Below are 27,314 nucleotides of genomic sequence, written 5' to 3'. Positions count from 1 at the left end.
CTGACACAATATTTGTACCTTTACATGTGACATCTTATTTTATACTTTTAGTTGTGAGTATAATTTGTCAGTAAGAAGAAGCAGAGAAAAGGTAGGGATATATGTCACTCCTCTAGAGTGGCATATATTGCCATACATTTAATTAATTGTCCATAGTTGTTTGGCCAAAAACAATATTGTAATGATGTGATTTTTTTCTGTTCCCACTATCAAAGAAAACTTGCAAGTTTTACAAGCATAGATGAGATTAAAAACACACCATGAGGGGGCTGAACGTTATCACAAAGGTTGAATTCCAGACATGTTACGGGGATTGGAAAAAGTGCTGGCATAAATAGGAACTATTTTTAAGAGGACAACACTGATTCAGATGAATAGATAAAATTGTTTCAAGATTCCCATCACTTATTGAACACATCTCATTTGCAAAAATATAACTTATACATACAAAAATTTTGGGGGAGATATCATAACCCCATCATTATTTCAACTGCACCCACTAGCAGTGTGATCATTGGTCTGTAGAGAAGGAGGTTCTGTGAAGCTGTGAGCCACAGTACATGACATGGCAGACGAGTGAACATGCATGAACGTGGTGGATGTGTGGTGAATGTCATTTACCTTAATGTATTGTGACAGCAGTGAAATTTGGTGAAGAGGCGTGTGATGGCATGGGGTGTTTCTCCTGGCTTGAGTTCAGATGATTAGTTGTGGCTGATGGCAAAAAGAATCAAGTTATTTATGGACACACTTCACACATTAACATATTTGCCACACTGTAGTTATGGTTCCAGATATTATTTATTTCTGTATCATTGTGGTAATGCTCCTGTCCTTGGAGCTGATTAAATTGTGGCATGAAGGGGAAAAAATGTAAGATTCACTAAGTAGGCCACTTCAAAGTCTTGACCCGAACCCATTCAAACACCTTCGGAGTGAATGGGACCATAGGTTGTGTGCTGTATCAACTCGTTCATAAACTATTCACTGTCCTTCAAACAATAATGGAAGCACATTTCATCTTTGGTGTGTAGGATATATACAAAAGTGTTCTATGATGATAAATCCATCCCAGATACCCTTCCATGTAACAAATTTCAGTTCTATAAGTTACATGGCTGGCATTTTAGGAACAAGCAGAAATTGTTTTTAGAAGACTCTTGGCCAAAAAACATTATTTTCTTCTTCACACATATCACATGAGGCATCCCACAGTCAAGTGTACTAAGTAAATGATGTTTTCCCATTCCACTATATCATTAATTTGTGTGGTTTGTGAACTGACAGTGATATGTGCTGAGGAAACTTCCATGCAGAGATGTTTAGTTGTTGTTGAGTACACTATATTCTTGAAGCTTGATATAGAAAACCATCAGTGCAACTGTTCACTGATATTAATTTTACTATTAAAATATTTCACATGGAGTACTCTGGCAATAGAGTATTGTCTGCTCAAAATTCTTATTTTGTGTGTGTGATGCATACATGTATGCCTCAGGAGTTAACCAGAAAGTTTGAAAATCTTGTATTGTTTGGTGGGCACACTCTGTTTCCATGCATCTCCTGCTAAAGAACTGTAGTATTTCATTTTCACCCATCTGTCATAGTTGTTTGAAATATCCAAAACAATATATGATACTGTTTGTTTTCCTTATTTCTCCATAAATTCATAGATATTACTAGAATAATTGAACTATCCATCACAGTCATATATTTTTCTAACAAGATGACTGGTCTCATTCCATCTTTAGATCATAAAATACAGGCTTTGGTTCAGTCCCAACACTGTGGAAGCCTTGTTGTTGCACAAATATTATCCTGTAATGTGTAGACTTTTAATTTTATTTGCCAGAATTTTACAATGTTCAAAGCAATAATAAAATTACAGGAACTATCATGCTGAAATCTTTGCATTTGGCAAGCGCCTGAAGGAAGATTTTGACAGGACGTTACTGCAGCAAGCGTTTACAACACGCTCTTACATTGTTCAAGAAGAAATGAAGCAGGAGCAGCTAGGTATTGAAGATCCAAAGCTAGCACTTACTGACAACCAAGAATTGGCAAAAGAAGGCATGAAGTTCATGAAAAACTACATAGAGATTTATGTGAGAGAATCTTTACCTAAATTACCAGAAGAAGGTGTTGTGTAAGTATATTAAAGCAATAGTCAGAGATTTCATTTTACTATTCATTCTGTGTATGCTCTTTTGAAATGTGTGTGATGTCATTACAGAGCCATTTGCAAGTTCCTGATGGCAGATAGCATGTTGGCTTCTATCTCAAAGCTTATTGGAACGGAAGATCTTATTCTTTCTGCTGTGAGTACATCAATAATTTCTTTATATCTGCTCTTATTATTACAATATTTGTTACTTACTTGTAAATTAAATAGTAATTTTGAAGTATTTTCATTCTGTTATAGTGGCAAAATATGAGTTGTATAGGGGATGTGAAAATACAAAGCACAGAAAATAGTTCTGCAGCAACATGTTTTCTTACTTTTTGAGATGAGTTTAGAGGGTACCTGCCACATACTGATTGCTGGATGTACAGCATTTTTCTAGCAGGGAAACTGTCACATAAATGTTATGCAGTCTCCCCTAAACAGCCTCTTGAACATCATCATCTTTGAAATTCCGCCCACCTTAGTATGCTGTCATTACATGCTGTATTCGGCCCCAGCATTGATTTTTTAATTTCCTTTTTACAACCACAACAGAGATTTTTTAATTTCCTTTTTACCACCACTACAGGTTTTTCAAAGCCAGTAGTTCATGCCAGTGTGCTTCTCACCATGCAGTTATACAGATCTAGTTGGATTCCTGCAGTTCAGTTTTTTTTTTAAGTAAAAACTAAATGAGATGTTCATATGACACTGCTGGTAATTTTTCTTTTTCTCTTATTTCACATACATATTTAGACTATGTGGTTCACAGTTTTTCTTGCTGGTGGTACCATTATCTTAATATCTGTTTTTCCCATCATCATCATCATTTTCTTCTTCTTCTTAACGGTTTCCATCATCAATGGTGCCAACATTTTCTTCTGTCCTCCCACAACTTCTCTTGAGTCTAGTTTTCTTCCGCACTTGTGCACTGCATCTTTATTTTTTCTCTTTGGTTTGTAATTTATTGTGCCCTGTAGATTTCTTTCATTTGGCATTCTTCATTTGCTGCTTTAATATTTGATTCAGTTTTTTGAGCATTAATCTTTAAAATCCACCATGAACTAGGACTTCGCTGAGGTGCGGTGGCCTGCATGCCTCAAGGATACATATAGTTGTACTGCAGGTGAAACCAAAAGAGAGGTTTATAAGTGGGGAGGTCAGACTAACCATTGGTTTCTGAAGAGGAGTGGCAGGCTTTTCAGTAGTTACAGGATAACAGTCTGGATAAGTGACTAATCTGACCTTGTAACAAAAGCCAATATGGCCTTGCTGTGCTGGTACTGAAAACAGCTGAAAGCAGTGAGAAACCACAGCCATTATATTTCTCAAGGGCATGCAGCTCCACTGCGTGATTAAATGGTTATGGCTTCCTCTTGGATAAAGTATTTTTAAGATAAAATAGTCCCCCCCCCAACCCCCCCTCCCTCACCCCGGCCATCTCCGAACAGGGACTGCCCTGGAAAAACAAAATGCGTTCTGCGGGTTGGAGTGAAGAATCTGATATCCATTAATTGGGTGGGGAGGTTAGAGAATTTAAAAACTGAAATGGGTAGGTTGATGCTGAATGTAGTAAGACTTAGTGAAGTCTGGTGACAGAAAGAACAGGGCTATTCATCAGGTTAGTACAGGGTTATAAATACAGAGTCAAAGAGAGATCGTGCAGGAGTAGGTCTAACAATGAATAAGAAAGAGGAATATGGATAAGCTACTACGAACACTGGTGTGAATGCATAATCATAGCCAATGTAAACACAAAGCCATACTCACCACAATGGTACAAGTTTATATGCCAGCTGGCTCCACAGTTGAAGATATTGTAAGAATGTATGATGAGGTAAAACAAACTATTAAGATAATTAATGGAAATGAAAACTTATTTTTTTTGGAGGACCGGAATACAACAGTCAGAACTGAAGGAAAAATAATCGGAGAACGCGGCCGGGAGGGGATGAAAGATGAAGCTACCTGGTACAGTTCTGCGCAGAACACAATTTAATCATCACTATTCCGTGGGTTGATAGTCATGCAAGGAGATTATATACGTAGAACCGACCTGGAAACAAGAAGATCCCAAATACTCATAGATTATTAATGCTGAGGCAGAGGTTTAGAAACCATATTTTAAAATACAAAGTGTTTCCAGTGGCAGATGTGAACTTTGACCGTAAAATGTGGTTCAGAACTGCAGATTAAAACTGAAGAAAGAGAGTAAATTGAAGAGATGGGATGGGAAAAGCTGAAAGAATGAGTGGTTGTTTAGAATTTGAAACAGAATATTAGGCAACAATTGACTGAAACAAGAGTAAGAAACACTACAGAAGATGAAGGAGTAGCCTTGAGAGAAAAGGCAGCAGAGGTTATGCATGCATGCATGTCCAAAGGCACTTTGCATCGTAATCAGAAAAGCACAGGCACTGCAATATCGTATGTCTCTGTTGATACCAGACAAGTGACTTTCAAGTATAACATCTAACCTGTATGGGAATATACGAGGTGTGACAATAAAGTAATGAGATTGATTTTCTTTGCAAGATGTGGCAACCCTCCAGGCTTGCATAGGCACAATTTCTTTGACCTTTGTCTATAAGCTGCTTCTAGTCCAAGCGGCACATCAATGCAACTGCTCAGTCATGAGTTGTGCTGTAATAAGTTAAGACGTGTTTGTGTCTCTCATCACGGAAATGGAAACGCATGATATAGCCCAACGGTACGCCATTTCTTTTTGTGTTAAATTGGGTGAAAACGCAATGACAACTTACGGTAAGCTTCAGAAGACTTTTGGAGAGGAGATTATATCAAGAGCTCAAGTTTTTTGTTGGCATAAAATGTTTACTGAAGGCAGAACAAATGTTGAAGATGAAGACCGCAGTGGATGGCCGTCAACCTCACGGACAGATATCAGCTTGGCCAGGGTGCGTGAACGCGTACGATCTGATCGAAGATTATCCGTGAATATGATTGCAGAAGAACTGAAGATCAATTGAGAAACGGTTCGTCTAATGATAACTGAAAATCTTGGTATGAAAAGTGCGCCATCCCATACTGCTGTCAGTACAGCAATTTTTAACCTCAAAACAAATTTCAGTAGTACTACAGTCACCTTATTCACCAGATATCGCCCCGTGTGACTTTTTTCTATTTCCAAGAGTCAAAACGGCCGTCAAGGGACACCATTTTCAAACAACAAAATATGTCCAAAAAGCTGTGACGAGGGTCTTGGAGGATATTACAGAAGATGAGTTCCCCAAATGTTATCATCAATGGCAGAAGCGCTGGAAAAAGTGTATGCAATCAGAAGGGAACTACTTTGAAGCAGACAACACTAAACTTGACTAAAACGGTAAGCAACATTTTCTTTCACACCAGCCTCATTACTTTATTGTTGCATGTCATACATAATGGATGTAGAAGTTCAGGTCATAGACACATGGTTGATGACATAAGTAAGTTTGGGTCTGGTCGTTAGTCGTGCATGAATAACCAAATGGTAAGGTGACCCATAAGCGGGAAATCTGAGTTCGAGTCCCTTTCCGGCACAGATTTTCATTGTCATCATTTCATTCTACAGCTGACAGTTGTAATTATTCGCAATTGTGAATAAATTTAATGTACGAGGGCAGTTCAATAAGTAATGCAACACATTTTTTTTCTGAAACTGGGGTTGTTTTATTCAGCATTGAAATACACCAGGTTATTCCCCAATCTTTTAGCTACACAACACTATTTTTCAACGTAATCTCCATTCAATGCTACGGCCTTACCTTGAAATGAGGGCCTGTATGCCTGCACGGTACCATTCCACTGGTCGATGTTGGAGCCTACGTCGTACTGCATCAATAACTTCTTCATCATCCGCGTAGTGCCTCCCACGGATTGCGTCCTTCATTGGGCCAAACATATGGAAATCCGACGGTGCGAGATCGGGGCTGTAGGGTGCATGAGGAAGAACAGTCCACTGAAGATTTGTGAGCTCCTCTCGGGTGCGAAGACTTGTGTAAGGTCTTGCGTTGTCATGAAGAAGGAGAAGTTCGTTCTGATTTTTGTACCTACGAACACGCTGAAGTCGTTTCTTCAATTTCTGAAGAGTAGCACAATACACTTCAGAGTTGATCGTTTGACCATGGGGAAGGACATCGAACAGAATAACCCCTTCAGCGTCCCAGAAGACTGTAGCCATGACTTTACCGGCTGAGGGTATGGCTTTAAACTTTTTCTTGGTAGGGGAGTGGGTGTGGCGCCAATCCATTGATTGCCGTTTTGTTTCAGGTTCGAAGTGATGAACCCATGTTTCATCGCCTGTAACAATCTTTGACAAGAAATTGTCACCCTCAGCCACATGATGAGCAAGCAATTCCGCACAGATGGTTCTCCTTTGCTCTTTATGGTGTTCGGTTAGACAACGAGGGACCCAGTGGGAACAAACCTTTGAATATCCCAACTGGTGAACAATTGTGACAGCACTACCAACAGAGATGTCAAGTTGAGCACTGAGTTGTTTGATGGTGATCCGTCGATCATCTCGAACGAGTGTGTTCGCACGCTCCGCCATTGCAGGAGTCACAGCTGTGCACGGCCGGCCCGCACGCGGGAGATCAGACAGTCTTGCTTGACCTTGCGGCGATGATGACACACGCTTTGCCCAACGACTCACCGTGCTTTTGTCCACTGCCAGATCACCGTAGACATTCTGCAAGCGCCTATGAATATCTGAGATGCCCTGGTTTTCCGCCAAAAGAAACTTGATCACTGCCCGTTGTTTGCAATGCACATCCATTACAGACGCCATTTTAACAGCTCCGTACAGCGCTGCCACCAGTTGGAAGTCAATGAAACTATACGAGACGAAGCGGGAATGTTTGAAAATATTCCACAAGAAATTTCCGGTTTTTTCAACCAAAATTGGCCGAGAAAAAAATGTGTTGCATTACTTATTGAACTGCCCTCGTACTTCATAACAGCTGTAGTCACTGCAGTGCCTGTTCCTTTGGACATGCATGCATGTCCAAAGGAACTTTGCATCGTAATGAGAATAACACAGGCACTGCAACATCATATTTCTCTGCTGATACCTGGCAAGTGACTTTCAAGCATAACATCCGACCTGTACAGGAATATACATAATGGATGTGTGAGTCCTGGTCAGAGACGCATGGTTGGCGATATATGCAAGCTTGGTTCTTGCCATGAGTCGTGCACAGATAACCAAATGGTAAAGTGACCGCTCGCGATAAGCAGGAAATCTGGATTTGAGTCCCGGTCCGGCACAGATTTTCACTGTCATCATTCCATTCTGGAGCTGATGGTTGTCATTATTCGTAATTGTGAATACATTTAATGTATTTCATAATGGCTGTAGTCGCCGCAGTGCCTGTCCAAAAGTACTTTGCATCATAATCAGAATAAAATCGGAAACAGTCTTGTGACATTGATATGAAACTATTATTAAAGTTTTTTACATTATTTCCCCAATTTCACCACACTTATGTATTAGTAACAGCAAAGGTGCGTAACTGCTGGTATTATGGATGCAAATCAAAACTCCTAGAAGGAGGAAAAGCTAGTTTTCATAGGTAAGTAGCTCAAACACATTAATTATAGTTATCCTACTAATAAGGGGTGCTTTATGGTTTAATTAATACCAAGACACGTTGTAATGAGGACATAAAATCATAGGGCTTGTTTATGTTATTGTGTGGTCTTATATTTACAAGGGTTTTTTTTTTTTTTTTTTTTTTTTTTTTTTTTTTTTTTTTTTTTGGGGGGGGGGGTGCTGTCAGTCACTATGTTAAAAGTATAAACATTTAAGAAAATTTCATCTGCAGATAAGATTTACATTTGGCAGTCTGGGTCATTACCTCCAGATCATGCTGATTTCCAAAGCCCTGTGCTTATTTTGAAATATTCACGATATTATTAATACCTATGATGCGGTGAATGAATACATGCGGTTATTATTTTAATTTCCTTAAGAAAGGACAAAGTTGAAATATATCACACTTGAAAGTAAAAATGGAAGAATTTTGTCCTTACTTCACAGTACAATATATCGCTATTGTATTGGCTCAAAAGTAATGCACACTTTTTTACCAAATTTCACCTCCGAGAAGTTAGTTTGCATCTAATATCCACTTCTCATTCTTCTTTCTCTTCTTCCTGAAACATTTCTGCTTATGCAGATCTTGTCTTTTTGCATACCTTTGCTATAAAAAAATTATTCTCATTTGCAACAATACAACTAGTGTCTGTAGCAAAAACTGTTGACAAGGCATTTTATTACGTAGCAACATAAACTTTTTTATTGTTCTTAACATTGTGTACATCTACCATTATTGTTTCTTTAGCTCATAATTAAGTTTCAGTTGTATACTGGTAAGAAAACCTAATTTATGTCAATATGAATGACTATTTAAAGCAAAAAGCGTCATTGAGCCAAGGAATTTGGTAAACAATGAGGGGGTGGGGGTGGGGGGGAAATAACCGTGAAACACTGAGAACTCCAAATTGAGGTTGGAATATCATCATGGAAAAAATAGTTTACTGCTCATCTTAAAGATGCCACTTTCCGTTGCAGACAGACACAATGAAAAGACACTTGCACATTAGTTGTCAGCCAAAGCTTTCAGCAGAAAAGGAAACACAAAGATACATTCATTCACACAAGCAAGCACACTTCATACACACAACCGCCATCTCCAGCCACTCAGACCGGAACGCAACTGTCACGTGGAATGGAAGCAGCAGTCTAGGGAAGGGGAAGGGTTAGAAGAGTGTGGTGAAGAGAGAGAGAGAACTGTCTGGTGGAGCATGCAGGGTCTAGACTGCCAACGGGTTTAGCGTTTTGAGGCCGTGGGGCAGGGACATGGGGAGGCGGTGGGGGAAAAATGGAAAGCAAAACAGTAGAGGAATGGGGAAGGAAAAGATGGGCAGGTGCATTGGCAGAGGGCAGTACACAAAGTGAGTGGAAGACAAGAATAGGGAGGAGGTGATGATGACGGGATGGTACGGGGGGAGGGGGGGGGGGGGAGGGAGGGGGACGACAGTATGTTACCATAGGTTGAGGCTGGGATAATTTCGAGAGCAGAGAATATGTTTTAAGGATGACTCCCATCTACGCAGTTCAAAAGGGCTGGTAGTGGAGGGGAGGACCCAGATGGCTAGGATAGTGAAGCAGTTATTGAAATCAAGCGTGTTATGTTAGCTGCATATTGTACCGTGTTATGTTAGCTGCATATTGTACCACAGAGTGGTCTACTTTGCCGTTGTCCACAGTTTAGCGGTGGATTTTCATCCTAGTGGACTACTGGTTGGCAGTCATAGCAATATAAAAAGCTGTGCAAAGATTTCAGCAGAGCTGGTATATGACAGAGCTGCTTTCACAGCTGGCCCGGCCTCTGATGGGGTAGGATAACACTGTGACAGGACTGGAATAGAAAGTGTTGGGTGGATGGACTGGGCAGGTCTTACATCTGGGCCTTCCACAGGGATATGATCTCCTTGGCTAGGGGTTGGGATTGAGAGTGGCATAGGGATAGGCTAGGGTGTTGTGGATATTAGGTGGGTGATGGAACACCACTTTAGAAGGAGTACAAAGGATATTGGGTAGGATCATAGCATGATGATAGGTAATCAAAGCCCTGACGAAGAATGTGGTTCACTTGTTCCAGTCCAGGGTGGTATTGGGTCACAAAGGGGGCACTCCTTTGTAGCTGGTTCTTGAGGGTGATGGGAAGATTGGAGGTGTGAGGGAAAATGACTTGGGAGAGTCCACATCATAAATAAATCTTCAGTGAATCGGAAACAGACTAGGAATTTGGCAGTTTGGTAGGCTAGGAAGGTCTCCTCTAGATGGCCCCCATAGGCATAGGAGGGTGCCATGTGGGTGCCTGTCGCTGTTTGTGTAACTTTCCTTCAAAGGAGAAGTAGTCATGGGTTAGGATAAAGTTAGTAAGATGTATGAGGAATTAGTGGGTTTGGAGTCTGAAGGGCATAGGGAAAGGCTGTGTTCAATTGTGGCAAGAGCATGAGCATGAGGGATGTTGTTGTATAGGAAAGAGACATCAACAGTGACTTTATCCTAACTTACAGCTACTTCTCCTTTGAAGGGAAGGCATACAAACAAATCCATGGCACAGCCATGGGCACCCACATGGCCCAATACTGTGCCTGTTGGCAGTCTAGTAGTCTAGTCCCTGCACACACTGCCAGACAAAGCTCCTCCCTCCCTTGACCCATACACTAATATTCCTTCCCTCCCATCCCTCTAGACTGCTGCTTCCATTCCATGTGACAGTTGCCTTCTGGGCTGAGCTGCTGGAGATGGCAGAGAGTCTTTTCATTGTGGTGGGGGAAAGTTACCCCCTATGTCATTCTGAAGAGAAAGACTATGTCCAAAGAAAAGTTTCCTAAGGACGTAGTGATTCACTGTTAAGAAACAGGATGATTGACGATGCAACCAATCGTTGACTGGCCGTCTATTGTTTGGAATCCTGGGGCACTCAATGTTGAGAGAGCCATGCTTGTTTTGGATGGTTTTAAGGGACATACTGCTGAAGTAAAACAACATGTGGTACTGGTATCTTAGATGCCAATGTGCTGTACCATATGTTACAAGAAATGTTTACAGTATGTACCTACATCTTACATATAAGTACAAGTAAATTTTTTGTAATTTTTCTCATCTCGGTTTGTGTGTGACTTATTTTCACACTTTTTTTTTTTATTTCCTCCTAAAACTTTACAGGTAGGGCTTAAATGTGGTGGCGGCTTGTTATCGGACCAATACGCTCATCTTCTTCCTGTTACAGTTCCCAATTCAGTGTTTGTAGGGACACTTTCAGCTTGGTGTGCTAGGAAGCCATTTCGCAATGCTGCTGAATCATAATTTATAAGAACAGAGACTCAGCAATACAATTAAGTGCTGAACAAAGCATAATAAAATAGCCGTGGCTATTCCTTCTTTTCCCATAACATAAAATAGCAATGTCTAAGTGTAATTATATCTGTTGGATACCAGTGAAGTTCCTCCATCAACCTTCTTTCTGTAGTCTGCATATAATCCTTCATTCTAGAATGAGATTTTTGCTCTGCAGCAGAGTGTGCGCTGATATGAAACTTCCTGGAAGATTAAAACTGTCTGCTGGATCGAGACTCAAACTCAGGACCTTTGCTTTTCGCTCTACCATCTGAGCTACCTAAGCATGACTCATGACCTGTCCTCACAGCTTCTATTCCAGAGAGCTGTGAAGTTTGGAAGGTAGGAGATGAGGTACTGGCAGAATTGATGGTGTGAGGAAGGGCCGTGAGTTGTGCTTGGGTAGCTCGGATGGTAAAGCACTTGCCCGTGAAAGGCCAAGATCCCGAGTTTGAGTCTTGGTCTGGCACACAATTTTAATCTGCCAGGAAGTTTCAAGCCTTCATTCTGCTGCCAATTTTCCTATCGATTGCTGTTTGTAATCATGCTCTACCACTAATTGATTCAGTACAAATAATCCTAAGATCTCCACTCAAAAAATCATCCTCTTCTGGTCATTGCATCATATTGATTTATAACATATCTGTGCGCATCCTTTCGATTTCCACCTATAGATTTTCTAGTTCCCCACACTGCCTTCACATTTTAACATTCCACATTTCCACCCTAATTGCTATTCTTTTTTTGTCTGATAACTCCCTCAGAGAAGTCCTGTGTAGTAATCTGAATGAAATGCTATGTTACCTCTAATATATTTATCCAGGAGGAAGATTTTGAGCTTCAAACTGCAAGAACTAGGTGAAGATAATTTGGTAGTTACCCAATGTCTTCCATATGACAGTACTGCAGTTCTTAAAGTCATCCTGACCATTCCGGCAGGTAGCAAAACAATTTGTTATTTCTTGGATTTGCTGCCAGATCCTAAAATGAACATGAGTCAGTATTTCGGAACTCCATCTGTACATCAACATCAAGAGCAACACTCCTTGTGCTGAGCCCTGCTGAAACCCTTATCATTTGTAGACCCCCTTCTGTACATGGAGCATGGGCCACACACTACATGTTCTGCCTCCAAGACTGCCCATAGTGTCACACTCAAAGACTGTCCTCAAATACTTGGACCAGCCACACCAAAGAATGTTGGGTTTTGATGTGGGATAGCACAGGGTTGTACATCCTGCTGAGAGGAGAACCCTTGTCTCTATTAATAGAGTTGTCTGCCACCCTAATTTCAGTTGTTTCCTTACAAACACTGTACCAGAAACTGGATGTACTGGCAAGTGTGAGGGTTCATCATATTTCTTCCCATGTCTCTTGTTGAAACAAATTTTCCACTACCATTGAGTTTTCAGGCTGTTGTGTTTTGTGATGGTGAAGTTAAACACTTATGTCCCGAACTGTGCAGATCGACCAGCTGATGTAAGCTTTCCCATATTGACACAAAATTTTGTATATTCTAGGCTTTAAGTCCCAAATCATTGTAACAGAGTCAAGTAGTGCTCTAATCTTGGCAGATGGATGCAGCATAGTCTCCTTAACATTCACCCACTCTTAAAAGGTATGCCCCAGTGTAAGGAATAAAGGCCACAGATCTGTGCTCCTCTTCATGCACCTCCAGGGATGGTGCAAACACCATTGCCCAATGAATCTGCTTTTTGGAGTATCTGTTTCCCTTAAACACAGAGACCAACATTGCAAGTTCTTGTGTCAGAAATAGCATATAATCTGTGTATAAGAGTTCTAAGGACCATGTCCCAGAGTACCACCATGTCTTTTGTAAACAGTTATGTCCAAAAATGGAAGTTACCTATTACTTTCAACCTCAATCATAAATTTAAAACTGATGAAGACAGTTGAAGTGGTCCAAAAATCACATCCATAGAACGAGATTAAAAAGGTGTCATCATTGTATCTTTAGAAGCATGTTTGTTGCAAAGCCAAAGTTCTCTGTATCCCTTTCCTTAAAAAGTCCGGACCATCCTCTGAAGTGCACAAAGAGGAGCATAGATCTGTGGCCTTTATTCCTTACACTGGGGGCATATCCTTTAAGATAAGAAGAACTTTAAGAATAAACATGATATTAAGAGTGTGTTCCATCTACTTTCCAAGATAAGGTTACTACTCAGGTCTGTCAACAATGATTTGGAACGTATAAAGCCTGGGATACACGAAATTCTGTATCAATGTGGGAAGACTCACTTCAGCTGGTTGGTTCGCACAATTCAAGACGAGTGCAAGGCTACAACAGCCCAAAAAATCAGTGGTAGCAGGAAATTGTTTACATGAGGGACATGGAATGAAATATGACGAGATGCTGATAGTTGCCAGGAAACTGAAATTAGTTTGCCAGACAACTGATTAGTGAGAAAAGGGTTTTTGTCATAGCAGGATGTTGAACATTGTACTGTCCACATCAAAACACAATTTTCTCTGGTGTAACTGGCCAGAGAGTTTGGGGATAGTCTTCGATATGGTACATCATTGGCATCAGTATTCTACTATGGGTGGTGCCACAAGCCCTGTCTTGGAGGCAGCACCTGCAGTGGGCGGCACAGCATGGTATGCGGCCTATATAGGATGATGATTCCAGTTTTGGCATCAGTTTTCAGTGGGACTCGGCAGCAGTATCTCTCCTGAAGACAGACAGGTCACTGAAATATTGATTTCATTGGTCTTCATTTGGACTCAGCAGCTTCATGTTTTTAAAGATAGACAGATCGCTGAAATATTGAGTCATGTTGATTCCATAATCAGCAGCAAACCCCGGGAGACTGTCAAGCGATTATGCTGGGAGATCTATATAGTCACAGCATTACAATTACCATGTAATTTCCACCAACTGTGACTACTGGATGAATTGCTGCCTTCCACCAGCATGAAGCTTCTCTGGCAGTCCTAACAGAGAGAGAGCTGCTGTTTCCTCTCCAGAAAGCACTTAATTCCTTGGTTCCATTCACCACATAACCTGTGATAAACTTCACTGTAACTCTAGCAAGAGGTCATTACAAGCTACACTTGCACTCAATCAGGCAAGTTGGACCAAATGCTTTTTGTGTTATAGTCCATTGTTTGCCATTGTGACAGGCAGAGCCCGGCTGCTCAAGAGAGTTGTCAAGTTAGCAAAATTTGTGTCGTAGTGCAGCCAACATTTTCCCTGTTCTGGTGATACTTTGTGTACACTCCTGTTCAGCAGAAGAATGAGGGCATCTGATGGTGAATTGTAGCTACATATCCTTGATACTGAGATGACAAGAGTCTGTTAATTGCAACTGCCTCTCCCTAAGGTTTCTCTTTTGATATATTTCTTCCTACATCAGTGAGAGAACCCAGTAGTGTTTGTCATTTATCGCTTTATGGTATATCTGTATGTTACATTTTAACTGAATAAGCAGATCTGTCTAAAAGAACTCTGCATTCTCTCAGAAAACAGTGGCACGAGTTTAAAATTTACGTGAGTGGAAAATGGAAGTTAATTAAGTTAATAGTACATAATTTTGATGTACACTCCTGGAAATTGAAATAAGAACACCGTGAATTCATTGTCCCGGGAAGGGGAAACTTTATTGACACATTCCTGGGGTCAGATACATCACATGATCACACTGACAGAACCACAGGCACATAGACACACGCAACAGAGCATGCACAATGTCGGCACTAGTACAGTGTATATCCACCTTTCGCAGCAATGCAGGCTGCTATTCTCCCATGGAGACGATCGTAGAGATGCTGGATGTAGTCCTGTGGAACGGCTTGCCATGCCATTTCCACCTGGCGCCTCAGTTGGACCAGCGTTCGTGCTGGACGTGCAGACCGCGTGAGACGACGCTTCATCCAGTCCCAAACATGCTCAATGGGGGACAGATCCGGAGATCTTGCTGGCCAGGGTAGTTGACTTACACCTTCTAGAGCACGTTGGGTGGCACGGGATACATGCGGACGTGCATTGACCTGTTGGAACAGCAAGTTCCCTTGCCGGTCTAGGAATGGTAGAACGATGGGTTCGATGACGGTTTGGATGTACCGTGCACTATTCAGTGTCCCCTCGACGATCACCAGTGGTGTACGGCCAGTGTAGGAGATCGCTCCCCACACCATGATGCCGGGTGTTGGCCCTGTGTGCCTCGGTCGTATGCAGTCCTGATTGTGGTGCTCACCTGCACGGCGCCAAACACGCATACGACCATCATTGGCACCAAGGCAGAAGCGACTCTCATCGCTGAAGACGACACGTCTCCATTCGTCCCTCCATTCACGCCTGTCGCGACACCACTGGAGGCGGGCTGCACGATGTTGGGGCGTGAGCGGAAGACGGCCTAACGGTGTGCGGGACCGTAGCCCAGCTTCATGGAGACGGTTGCGAATGGTCCTCGCCGATACCCCAGGAGCAACAGTGTCCCTAATTTGCTGGGAAGTGGCGGTGCGGTCCCCTACGGCACTGCGTAGGATCCTACGGTCTTGGCATGCATCCGTGCGTCGCTGCGGTCCGGTCCCAGGTCGACGGGCACGTGCACCTTCCGCCGACCACTGGCGACAACATCGATGTACTGTGGAGACCTCACGCCCCACGTGTTGAGCAATTCGGCGGTACGTCCACCCGGCCTCCCGCATGCCCACTATACGCCCTCGCTCAAAGTCTGTCAACTGCACATACGGTTCACGTCCGCGCTGTCGCGGCATGCTACCAGTGTTAAAGACTGCGATGGAGCTCCGTATGCCACGGCAAACTGGCTGACACTGACGGCGGCGGTGCACAAATGCTGCGCAGCTAGCGCCATTCGACGGCCAACACCGCGGTTCCTGGTGTGTCCGCTGTGCCGTGCGTGTGATCATTGCTTGTACAGCCCTATCGCAGTGTCCGGAGCAAGTATGGTGGGTCTGACACACTGGTGTCAATGTGTTCTTTTTTCCATTTCCAGGAGTGTATAATACTGAGAACTAATACGTGTATTTAGAATATTTTGTTTTTAAAAGTAATATTTTTTTCGAAATGGTAACAAGTTATATTTTGAATTTTTTTCTGATTTGCCGAAAGGAATTTCCTGTGGAAGAATCAACATTAGTCCAAGTGTTCTGTGCTGTTGTTGGAGCACTTTTGAAGAGCTCAGGCAGTGAGAAGACGGGCTTGTTTGTACGTGATTTTGTGGTGGCTCAACTTGCTGGCCGAGATGTGAGTGACATATGGTCTCCAGAACAGCCGCTTCTAACCCTAGAAAACATTCTCAAACAACAAGGAAGAGCTGCACCAGAGCCACGACTCATTGGAGTGGCCGGTCCAAATACCATACTGGCTGCATACAGAGTTGCTGTTTATAGTGACCGTCAATTCCTTGGTGCTGGTTAGTGCACTTATTTCTTTTGATACAGTATTATATTAGCCATGAGCAACAATTGATGCAAAATAAAAATACACTCAAGTGAACTGTAAACTTATGAGAGAGAATTGCTAGCCAGTGCATACTTTCAGTAGGACAAGTGAGTCTCTCTCTCTCATCCTGAAGTCTGAATGATGTGCCTTTCCCTTTTTAACCTTCCACAATAGGACCCGATCTCCTCCCCGAGGAAAGTACTACACCGATAGACAAAAAAAGTGAAGCACCCAGAAGACATTGTCAGATGTCATTGTAACTTCATACACGCACAAACCATCAGTGGTCACGTACACAGTTTGAACTGCAATTTTCTCTTAACAGGTAGTACAGCCATCAGAGTACATTAGTGTTGCAGTTGTCAAATGATTTTGCCCAACAGCCAGTACTGACATTGTGGGGTGACACCTCTGGATGCATATGTACCAATGTTAAAGTTAATTGGTAAGCTATATAAATTAACATGTTGTGGGCCACCAATAGATTAGCTGTAGTATGGGCACGATATGTTGGCTGACAGCTCCCATATTCTGTTTGTTAAAAGTTGGCCACATTTGGAGCACTTGGTGTTGGCTATTCTCTGTTTCGGATTGTTGCCACCCTCAGTGATCCCAAATGAAGTGTTGTCGTGTTGTCTGTGTGAGCAGACAATTAATTGATTAATAAAGTAATTGTTCTTATGTTTAAATGCTTTATGCGATATGAAACACGATCACAAAAGTTTTCAATATGTATTTAATGTAATTTTTCTTTCACTCATCGTGTTGTACTACAAGAGTCGTAATTTAATTCTGTTGTCCTTGCTGCAAATATGTACCAAATTTGAAGATGACCACCTCTATAATGTGCATGCAAGAATCCATGTTGCTTCTGCTTGTAATTTATACCATAGCAGTTGATCAGTAGTTATTCCGAAGGAAACACTTTCTGTGTGGTCAAAGGAGTTTGTGTGGTTCAAAGAAGTGGAAGGCTGGCTGCAAAAGGATGGATAGTGTACTTTAAACAACGGAAGACAAAGCTGTCTAAGCAAGGAGAAGATAAAGCTGTCTAAGGTGTAGGACCCAAAAATAAAATCATGGTGGATAAGGAAAATTTGTTGGATTGTAACAACTGGTGTGGTATTACGTTGCTGCCAGTGTCCATTAAGGTCCTCACCAGAATTATCTTAAATAGGATTAAAGATTCACTTGAAAATTGACTGTGTAGAAAACAGGCCAGTATCAGGCAAAGCACAGTTGTGTTGATCTCATTAATATTCTTTAGGATCATCTTAGACCAAAGTAAAGAATTCCAAGCAATGATGTATGTGGCAGTCACTGGTTTTAAAAAAGGCCTTCAATTCAGTGAAGCATCAAGTGCAGTGGCAGGTATTGCGGATTTGTGATGTGGCACAGAAAATTTTATAAATATCGTCAGAAAACTGCATAACATCTACAGAAGTTGTATACTCACAAGGGAAATATCACAGACCCAACAGTGGTAACACAAGAGTCTGGCAGTGACCTGTTTTGTAACCATCACTTTTTCTACTTGCCCTAGATTTAATGAGAAGAGTCACCACAGGCAGGAGAAGAGGAATGAAATGGGGAATCCATGAATGCTGATTGATGTGACAGATAAATTAAACCCTTTAAAAAAGAAGCAGGAATTGCTAGTCTCAAAATAAATATAGGTAAAACAAACAAAATTAGAGTAAATTCTAAGTAAATGGAGTAACCTCTGTAGAGGTGCAGCAAGTGAAGAAGGTAAACTCATTTTTGTACTTTGGTGGTGTTGCTGGGAGTAGTTGGGCTGGAGAGGATGTGAAGAACCTCATAAAGAAGGCAAATGCTGCCTTCATTGTATCCAGTATGGAAAAAAAATTGTATTTTTAATACAAATGTCAAGGCTGTCTTATATGTTCATGAAAGTCGGAAACTAGACAACAAGATAACATCACAGTTATAGAGCTTCATAATTAGGTGTTCTGTAGCATCATGGATATCTGCTGGCCAGAACAAATAAGTAAGGAGGAGCTCTGTGCAGGAAAACGAACCAGATGTGTGTAGAAGATCAGACAGGGCAATCTAGAAGGAGGCACTGAAACAGAATCTCCAGGGAACAAGGAACAGAGGCAGGCCCAGAGCTACATGGAAAATGATGGTGGAAGGGCAAGCAAGGAGAATTGACAAGAAATGGTTGGAACTGAGGGAAATGGCCCAAGACCGAGATGGATTGCGAGATCTTTTGATGCCCTATGCCCCCCAGTGGGCCAAGGTAATTAAGTCAAGTCATGTAAGTCAGCTATTTGGTAAGATGCATGCACGCCCATGAGTTGTCAGTATTGAATGACACCAATAAACTACCTCCCCTCTCACATCCTCTAATACTGCAGTGATGTTGCTACTTATGACTGAATTCATGAGTATCAATTAAAATTAAGCACATCTTAAAATCTCTCTCTCTCTGTAAGTAGTTTTGTTTGTTGCTGAGCAAGAAAAAATATACTATTGAGAAGATCTTCATGTTTTTGGATTGGGCTGTTAGTGGCTAGCTACGTATTGTTAAAAAGTACAGATGAGAACTCGGGTCCGCACAATTACTTGATTCGGGCCGCAGTTTGATGTGTTTGTTTCCCATGTTTTTACCAAGCCTGGTATTGTATCCAAGGGGTGTGAACAGCATCAGCGGTTAAGGGATCACTGTGATACCACGTAGTCATGTGAGACAGCATTATCAACATCTGACAGAATTTGGAAGGTGCTTCATTGTGGGTCTCTATTTGGCCATCTGGTCAAATCGTGCAATATTGACATTTTGGTGCATTCAGATGTGACAGTGGTTTGATGTTGCACTGCATGGAAATGTGAGGACAGGCATATTCATTGTCAAGGTTCTGTTTGATAGTGTCTGACCATTACAAGGGAGGATCACCAACTTGGGCACTAATTTTGTTATACCTCCTTCACTTCTGCACCTGCCATCCGAGAACAAGTAAAGGACTCCCTGCAACAATCTGTGTCATCTTGTGCCATTGGTTGCCTTACCCAAAGTCCTCAGGTCATCTTGGAAGGCAGCTTGTAGCTTGGTGGACTAATGCATGCTGCTCAGCAATCTGGGCCAGGCATGTGTCTCTGCGACAGTTTCAGTGCTGCCCAACTGTAGAAAACCGTGGAGTTGTGAAAGCCTGATGCATAATCAAGGAAAGCAAGAAAATATAATCACACACATTCCTAGACTGTTTCAACCACTCCACATATTCTACAAAACTGTGGGAAGCCATCAGGTGGACTTCTGGTAAATGCAGTCATTTACTAATAGGAAGCAGCAGTCTCTCTAAACAATGCCCAGAGACATCACCAGACATCATCAGCACCAGCCAAGATTCAGCATTCCACCACTGTCTTGCGACTGTGAAGAGGGATGAGCTGCACTTCAGATCCACCAAGTCTGAGTCCTAGAGGTGCAGATGGAGATGTAGGAGCTGGATTTGGCACCGTCTTAGTCTCTTCATACTGTGCATGGTCACAACCAAATATGACACAGCTGGCTACAAATTTGAAAAAGGTGTCAAAGGAAATTCTTTTATAATGTTTTAATTCAGTATGGCAGAGTGGCCAATTTCCCAACTGGTGGAGGGAGACAATTTTGATACCTCACATCAACCAGGAAAAGACCTAACATGTCTCAGTAGTTATCAGGGTGTTGCCTTAATGAGCTGGAGCAAAGGGTAAATCATCATCTGATCAGGCAGCTTCTTAGCTGTTCTGAATATGATTCAGGAGATATCAATTCACTGTCGACAACCTGATCCTGCTAGAGATGCTATCCAGCATTATTTCCTATGTAGACACAATACACACGCATGTGCACATGTGCCAATACACACACACACACACACACACACACATAGACAGTGTGTTTTCTTGTGGCACATGAGGGCAGACCTAGTCTCCCATGGGACCTGCCTCCTGTTTTAACTGATAATGAGACAATTGAGGTTTGTGATTTAAGGTTTTATTTGATGTTTGTTTCATAAATATTTGTTTGATATTTGTTTCATAAATATGTGTTTGATATTTGTTTCATAAATATTGTGTGAGAGGTATTAATGTGTTCCATAGTGACTTCGTCACTCATTATTTTGAAGTAGCTTTTTAATTGTGTCTCTGCTTGTATTTTATCTTTGTTGAGATAGTCTTGTGCCCCCTGATGTGAATGTTGTATTTTAAATACTCATTTATTGTTACAGCTGGGTTTTGAAATTTATTGTTATTTCTTAAAAGATTTTCACCACACTTGTCTCTGTTTATTTCATGACTCACTGTTCAGTGCCTTAAACCAATAGTCATCACTGTTCAGTGCTTTAAAACAATAATCATCACACTGTAAGCTTAGAGAATGGCTAGGTCCAGGACTATTTCACACTTCTTAAAATTAACTGTGATCACAACTGTCTGTACTCCATTGTTGTAAGTTGCAGCAGTAAGCAAATGCTGGAAGTTATTTATGCATGTAGCTTAGGACTTGTGCATGACTTCCTAGTTGATGCCATGTAGGTATCAGGAGCACCTGTGTTCATTTGTACATTGTAGCTGTGCAATAACTGTAGGTGTCCTGGAATGAACATGAACATAATGTCATAGATCACCAGTTTAGTGCTCTACTATAGATGGGATGTAGAATGTACAATAAAACCATCGTTGTCTGAACAAGTGCACACTTTACCATAACAAAGCTGGTACAATAGAGCTATGTCTGCTCTACACACATAGTCTATGTACATGGACAAGGGAATGTTATAAGTTTGTGTTGTCTGAATGCAGTTCTTTGTAATTCCTTTAGAATAACATATATTTAATCTTTTTTTAAAGTTTGGTCCACTTGCACTTTCCAAAACATAGTCACTGTTTTTATGATGCTGTTCAGCAAAATTACAGGTATCTTTAAACTCTTTGTTAATGCAACACATGTTCAGCAATAAACTACAACTCTTTCAGGAATTTCCACAATCCCTTCCATTGAATGGATTTTCCTATCTCTTTCTGCAATATTTTCCATTTTAAAACAATGACAAAAAAGACTAATCTTCTACTTGAATTGAAAAGCTCACAAGATGACATTTCGATCATACATGCAAGGCTACAGAAGATGCCACACAGTACACACATTAACTCTTGGTATGGTGGTTGACAGGAGAAGCTGTGTTGATTGAAATTAGTTTACCTCAGTTTCTGGTGACAGCTTTGTTGGTGCAGGTAATGTAGTCAACCTCAGCTAGCAGATGACACTGTGTCCAATGCGTATACAAACAACAAACAATATTATACTATTAATTAAAAGTTGAATGTTGATGTCCTCCGCACATGATCATAATCACACAGCAAATACAACACTAAAACAATATGGCTACAATTATAACAGAATACTACTTTTTGTATAGCACACATCAATGAAACCTAAGGTTGGTAGAGACAAGAAAGAAGTGAATGTTCATCTGAAGAAAGAAGTGAATGTTCATTTGGAGTCATACTTCTGATTTCTGCAGAAACAATTGCTTCTGTCAGCTACCAAGCCAAGTAGAGTTTAGCAGAAGCAGGAGACAAAGCTTAATGCCATGAATTGTATGGACTTTTACTGGTTCAGATCTAATGAGCACAATGCTCAGGACTCAAGAAAGTTAACTGTGTAATGCTGGAAGAAGGCCAATTCCAAGTCAACACCATTTTATGTCAGTTGCATTAGTTTTCTCCATAAATGTTGTTTCATAAAGCATAAATTGCAGGAAAATTATAAATATGTTAATGCTGAAAAGGGTACAAATTTACATCGAGAACACAGGAAATTTGACAGAAGTGAAAAAAAGGTTGTAAACAGTGGGAATACATTAATTCTAGAAATGTAAAAGCAGTGTTATAATACTGTAAGTGGATACACTGTCAAAATTATATTTCAAGAAAATGACAGAATTTTATGTTGCAGAGCATTTTCTTAAGATATTCAGAATAGAAAATGTGAAGATATTTTCTCCGAAAAGCAAGAAGCATTATTCCCTTGGAAGTTTAAAAAAAGATGAAAATGACACTTTTGGAGCAAATGACTCCTTCATCCAACAGGAGAGAAGAAATCAGTGATGGAAATAGGACTCGTCATAGATTAAGTGAGAAAATGACACAAGGCGAGGTTCATACAATATGAATGGCCGAGAGGAAAACGAACAATAAAATACAGAGGTGATTTAAAAACTTATGAAGACGGAAGGAAGAGGGAATAGTTGACAATTCAGCAACTCAGAGAGAAGAGAGAAAGATACTAGGAATGGAATTGCAGATAAGACAAGGACAGGTAGCAGTATAAAAACGTCAAAAAAAAAGAAATTAATGTCGAAAGAAAGGTTAAAAGAATAAAATTACAACAAGAGAAAGAGAGAAACAAAAACTTACTATGAAGCAATGGTTACATTGCACATGTAGGAAGGAATTGAGGGTGGGACAGAGTGGTAAGTATGAAGATATGCAAAGAGTTCTGTCTAACAAAACAAAATAAAATATTTAAGAGATAATTATCCAAATAGCAGAACTTATCAATTACTTTCATGTCTCATTTGCTAGTTTAATTCCTGCAGCATCACCTGGTTTAATTTGATTTAATTCTGTTATCCTTGTTTTGCTTTTTTTAACATTCATCTTACATCCTCCAGTCAATACACTGTTGTTTTGTAAAGTATTAACATGTTGCGGGCATCCATTTCTCAATTACTCTTACAAGGGAACCATCAAGACATGTTAACCATGGATATTGATGAGTCTTGATTATGCTGTGAGAGGGTCTTGTCCAGAGTATTGGCTAGCAGCTATTCAGGCAATGGCCTCTGGTTCCCAAGAAAAATGATGTTAAAATTTTATGCATACCACCTACACCCGTAACGTTAGACCTATTTCGAGCTAGTGTGTGCAGTGCACCGGCTAAGGTTCACAGCTACCACACTGGCAGCAGACGTTCAAATCCTGTTTGCAAAAGTTTTTTTTTCCAATTTCAGTGTACAGAACATCCCTAACTTTGACCTCAATTATTTAATTAATACCGATCAAACTGGTTGCCAGACCCATCAACGCACGGTAGATCCTTAGTGGGATATGGAGCAAAAACCATCCCTGTGCAAGAAAAAAGATCTGAACAGGATTAGTCATTCCTTCACAGTACAGTATACTATAACTGCATCAGGAAAGATATAAATTTAAAAAATGTAATTGTAACTTGCACAAAATCAGGTGAGTTCATGAAAACGCTGTACAGCGGGTTTTTAAAATCTGTTGTTTTTCTGTATGTGATACATGAAAAATTCTTTTTACATTATTGATTCCTGTGGAGGGCGGACTGATTTGTCACTTTATGATCAAATCTTAGTAGAAGAAAAAGATGCATCCACTTGCACCATAAAAATTACCCCACTCAAACTTTGCCAGCTTTGCAATATTTATTTTTACAGGCTGGGTTAAATCTTAAAAAAAAATCACAATGTTCCCTGTTTGCTGAAGACCAATAGAAAAATCACGTAAAAAGAAGATTCATTAAAATACATTCTTTAATTCTGCATCAGTTTAGTGCACCTACTTTCACAGGAATGATGAAACATGCACAATTCAAATCAAAGTTGATCAGTGATAGAACAATCTCTTTGAATTGTGTCTGTGGCATCACTTCTAGAAAATACATATGCCTGCAAGGCAGCAGCTTTCATTAAATGTGAATGGTGGTCATGTGACAAATACCATCCGGAAGTTTGCTCTACCACAGCAAGGGATAGTAAGTCGAAATCGGTCTACTGTTATGGGTATGGAAGGTACACACAAAACTTCAACATCAGTTTTCTCAAAAACTAAAGTTTATCGCTTGAAAAGCTGCTCTCCAGGTAGTCAGGACAGGCCCTTTTACAACATAACTAAGACTCTTCAAAATCTGTGATTAACAGGTCTGATGGTCCACTTGTCAGCCATATGGGAGACAAATGTTGGTTTAGTGCCATAATAATGGTATTTTGTTGGAGTTTTCCATTTGTTATATTGGTGTAACTAAATGTATGTTAGCACTGGTAACTTCCTGATGCAGTTTCATTTCATTACAGGATTTGGAGAATCAGTAGATACAGCAGTTGAGCAGGCTGCACTGGATGCACTGAAACGATTATTCTCTGTTACAGAAAACATGAAGCCATTCTCATACAAAATAAATCCTGATGTAGAAATGTACAAAGCAAACTCTAATGCCAGTCTGGAAGACTGGGGTGTGAAACATCCACAAAATATAGTAAACTGTTAACTTTGTATTGCTCATCCAAAAATTTAGAACTGTATGTGTATAAGGTTTTATTAAAATTTTTGATCTCAAATAAAATTGCTACTGTATTTCTTCAGATTAGACTAACATTTGACATGTGATAGCTGTCATCCAGCAGATTCCTTAAACCCTATATACATCTACATTATTTGCATAACTGTAATTATTAGAAGTGGAATTTTCATCTAAAGTTTACACAAGCACATGACACCTTTCATTCTCATCTCATAAAAGGAGGCATCCTTCAGTTTCCTTTATTCATATGGTCCAATATTTGATTATAAAATCAAGTGGGGTGGTGTAGTGATTAAAGCAATTGATTCACATTCAGGAGGAATTGGATACATGATTTAGGCTTTTGTGGCTGCCCTAAATTCCTAAATCAAATGATTGGGTGTTTCTTTTGAGTGCAGAGCTGATTTACTTCCTCTTCCTTTATACAATGCAAGTTTGGGCTCCATCTCTAATGAACTCTGTGTCAGCAAGACATCATTTCTTAATTTTAATATTATGAAAAGGATAGATTGGAACTCACCATATAAAGGAGACATAAAGTCACTAACAGGCACAATGAATAACTCATGACCACTGCCTCTGGCCGCTGTGGGCAAACTGAGTCATAACTGTGCCTGATGGGAGTAGAAATCTGGTGGTAGGGATAAGTAGGCGGTGTGGGGCGGGGATGTGTGTGTGTGTGTGTGGGGGGGGGGGGTTGCAGAGTCATAGTGGGGACAGGTAAGGGCTGCTAGGTACAGTCAGGAGGTTTGGGGGGGGGGGGGGGGGCAGAAAAGTAGAGAACTGGAAAAGGATTAATGGGTGAGTTGGTGTGGAAAGAAACCTGCATTGTGCTGGAGTGGGAGCAGGGAAGGTGATAGGTAAGTTGAGGACAGGTACTAGTGAGGGTTGAGGACAGGGGTTACAGGAGCGAAGAATATATTGCGGGGAGGGAGGAGTTCCCAACTGTGCAGTTCAGAAAAGCTGGCATTGATAGGAAGAATTCAGATGGTGCACGCTGTGAAGCAGTCATTGTAGAGAAGCACATTGTGTTGGGCAGCATGTTCAGCAACTGCATGGGTCCGCTGTCTCTTGGTTACAGTTTGCCAGTGGCCATTCATGTGAACAAACAGCTTCTTAGTTATCATGCACAGCAGCACAGTGTTTGCACTTAGGTTGTAGATCACGTGACTGTTTTCACAGATAGTCCTGCCATTGATGGAATAGGAAATGCCTTTGACTGGACTGGAGTAGGTGATGATGGGAGAATGTATAAGACAGGTCTTGCATGTAGGTCTGTTGCAGGGGCATGAGCCATGAGGCAAAGATTTGGGTCAGGGGTGAAGTAGTGATGGACATAGATATTGTGTAAGTTCAGTGGGCAGCATAATACCTCTGTGGGAGGGGCAGGAAGAATAGTAGATATGATATTCCTCATTTCAGGGCAAGGCAAGAGACATTCTAAACCCTGGTAAAGAATGTGATTCAGTTGCTCCAGTCCTAGTTGGTACTGAGTCACGAAGGGAGTGCACCTTTGTGGCTGGATGGTGGGTAGATGAGGAGATGGTTGGTAACTGAAGGAACAAGGCATAAGATATCTGTTTGTGTACAAGGCTGAGTAGGCAATTTCAGTCTGTGAAGGCCTCAGTGAGACAGACCCTTGGTATATGTGGAGAGGACTGCTCGTCACTGCAGATGTGACAACCAGGGATGGCTAGACTGCATGGAATGGACTTCTCTGTATGGAATGGATGGCAGTAGGTTTAGGAATAGAGCTACTGGTGTAACCATCCTTTGAGGTGGAGATCAACATTGCGGAAGGTGGCGTGTCAGTTTGAGGAGAACCAGGTAAGGCGAATGGGGGAGATGGTGTTGAGCATCTGGAGCAATGTGGACAGGTGTTATCAACACCTAACAGAGCTTGAAAGTTACCCCAATTTGGATCTCCATTTGGCCAACTGGTCAACTCTTGCAATATCCAGTTTTGTGAGGCATTCGGATGTGATGATGGCCAGCTGTTGGACTTCATGAGAATGTAAGGGTAGACTGTTTCATTATTCCAGTCAACCCCGTCTGACCTCCCATGAGGGAGGATAGATGTGTTGTGCACCAAGTATGACGTAAATCCTTCACATCTGCACAGGCCATCTATGAACAAGTAGTTGATCCCATGCAACATTCTGTGTCATCCTGCACCATTGATTTGAGACCAGTAGCTGCCACTAGGGAATTATCATCCCATGCCTAAGTTAGGAGTTCAGAGGATCACACTATGGTTCAGGTCGAAAAAAGTCTATTTTCGGTTTTCATCATATTTTGATAGATTAAGGTTTTATTTAAGTACTCTGAAAAGGATTTTGCTGAAAAAAATTTTTTTTCAAGCATTTTCCTACCATGTGTTTATGTGCCACGCCCACTTTTCTGTCACCCACTTTTTTGCATATATTTTAGATCTTTATATCCCCTACATTGCACTTTAGAGTTTGTTTTTTAACTC

General features: G+C 41.0%; 1 protein-coding gene across 1 annotated transcript in view; it reads left to right on the top strand.

Annotated features, from left to right (window-relative positions):
• The window catches only part of LOC126203065 (39S ribosomal protein L44, mitochondrial), a 644,782-nt gene extending 619,902 nt beyond the window's left edge, over positions 1-24,880 (top strand). Inside the window, exons 4-7 of the mRNA XM_049937303.1 lie at positions 1,889-2,146; positions 2,234-2,318; positions 16,174-16,477; positions 24,612-24,880. Of these exons, the coding sequence (XP_049793260.1) occupies positions 1,889-2,146; positions 2,234-2,318; positions 16,174-16,477; positions 24,612-24,805 (841 nt within the window). The 3' untranslated portion in view covers positions 24,806-24,880. The remainder of the gene's footprint in view (positions 1-1,888; positions 2,147-2,233; positions 2,319-16,173; positions 16,478-24,611) is intronic.
• Positions 24,881-27,314: the final 2,434 nt, after the last annotated feature.

This window comes from Schistocerca nitens, chromosome 9 (genome assembly GCF_023898315.1).
Source record: "Schistocerca nitens isolate TAMUIC-IGC-003100 chromosome 9, iqSchNite1.1, whole genome shotgun sequence".
Classification (NCBI taxonomy): domain Eukaryota; kingdom Metazoa; phylum Arthropoda; class Insecta; order Orthoptera; family Acrididae; genus Schistocerca; species Schistocerca nitens.
The sequence above is the reverse complement of the archived record's forward strand: the minus strand, read 5'-3'. Positions and strand labels throughout refer to the sequence as shown.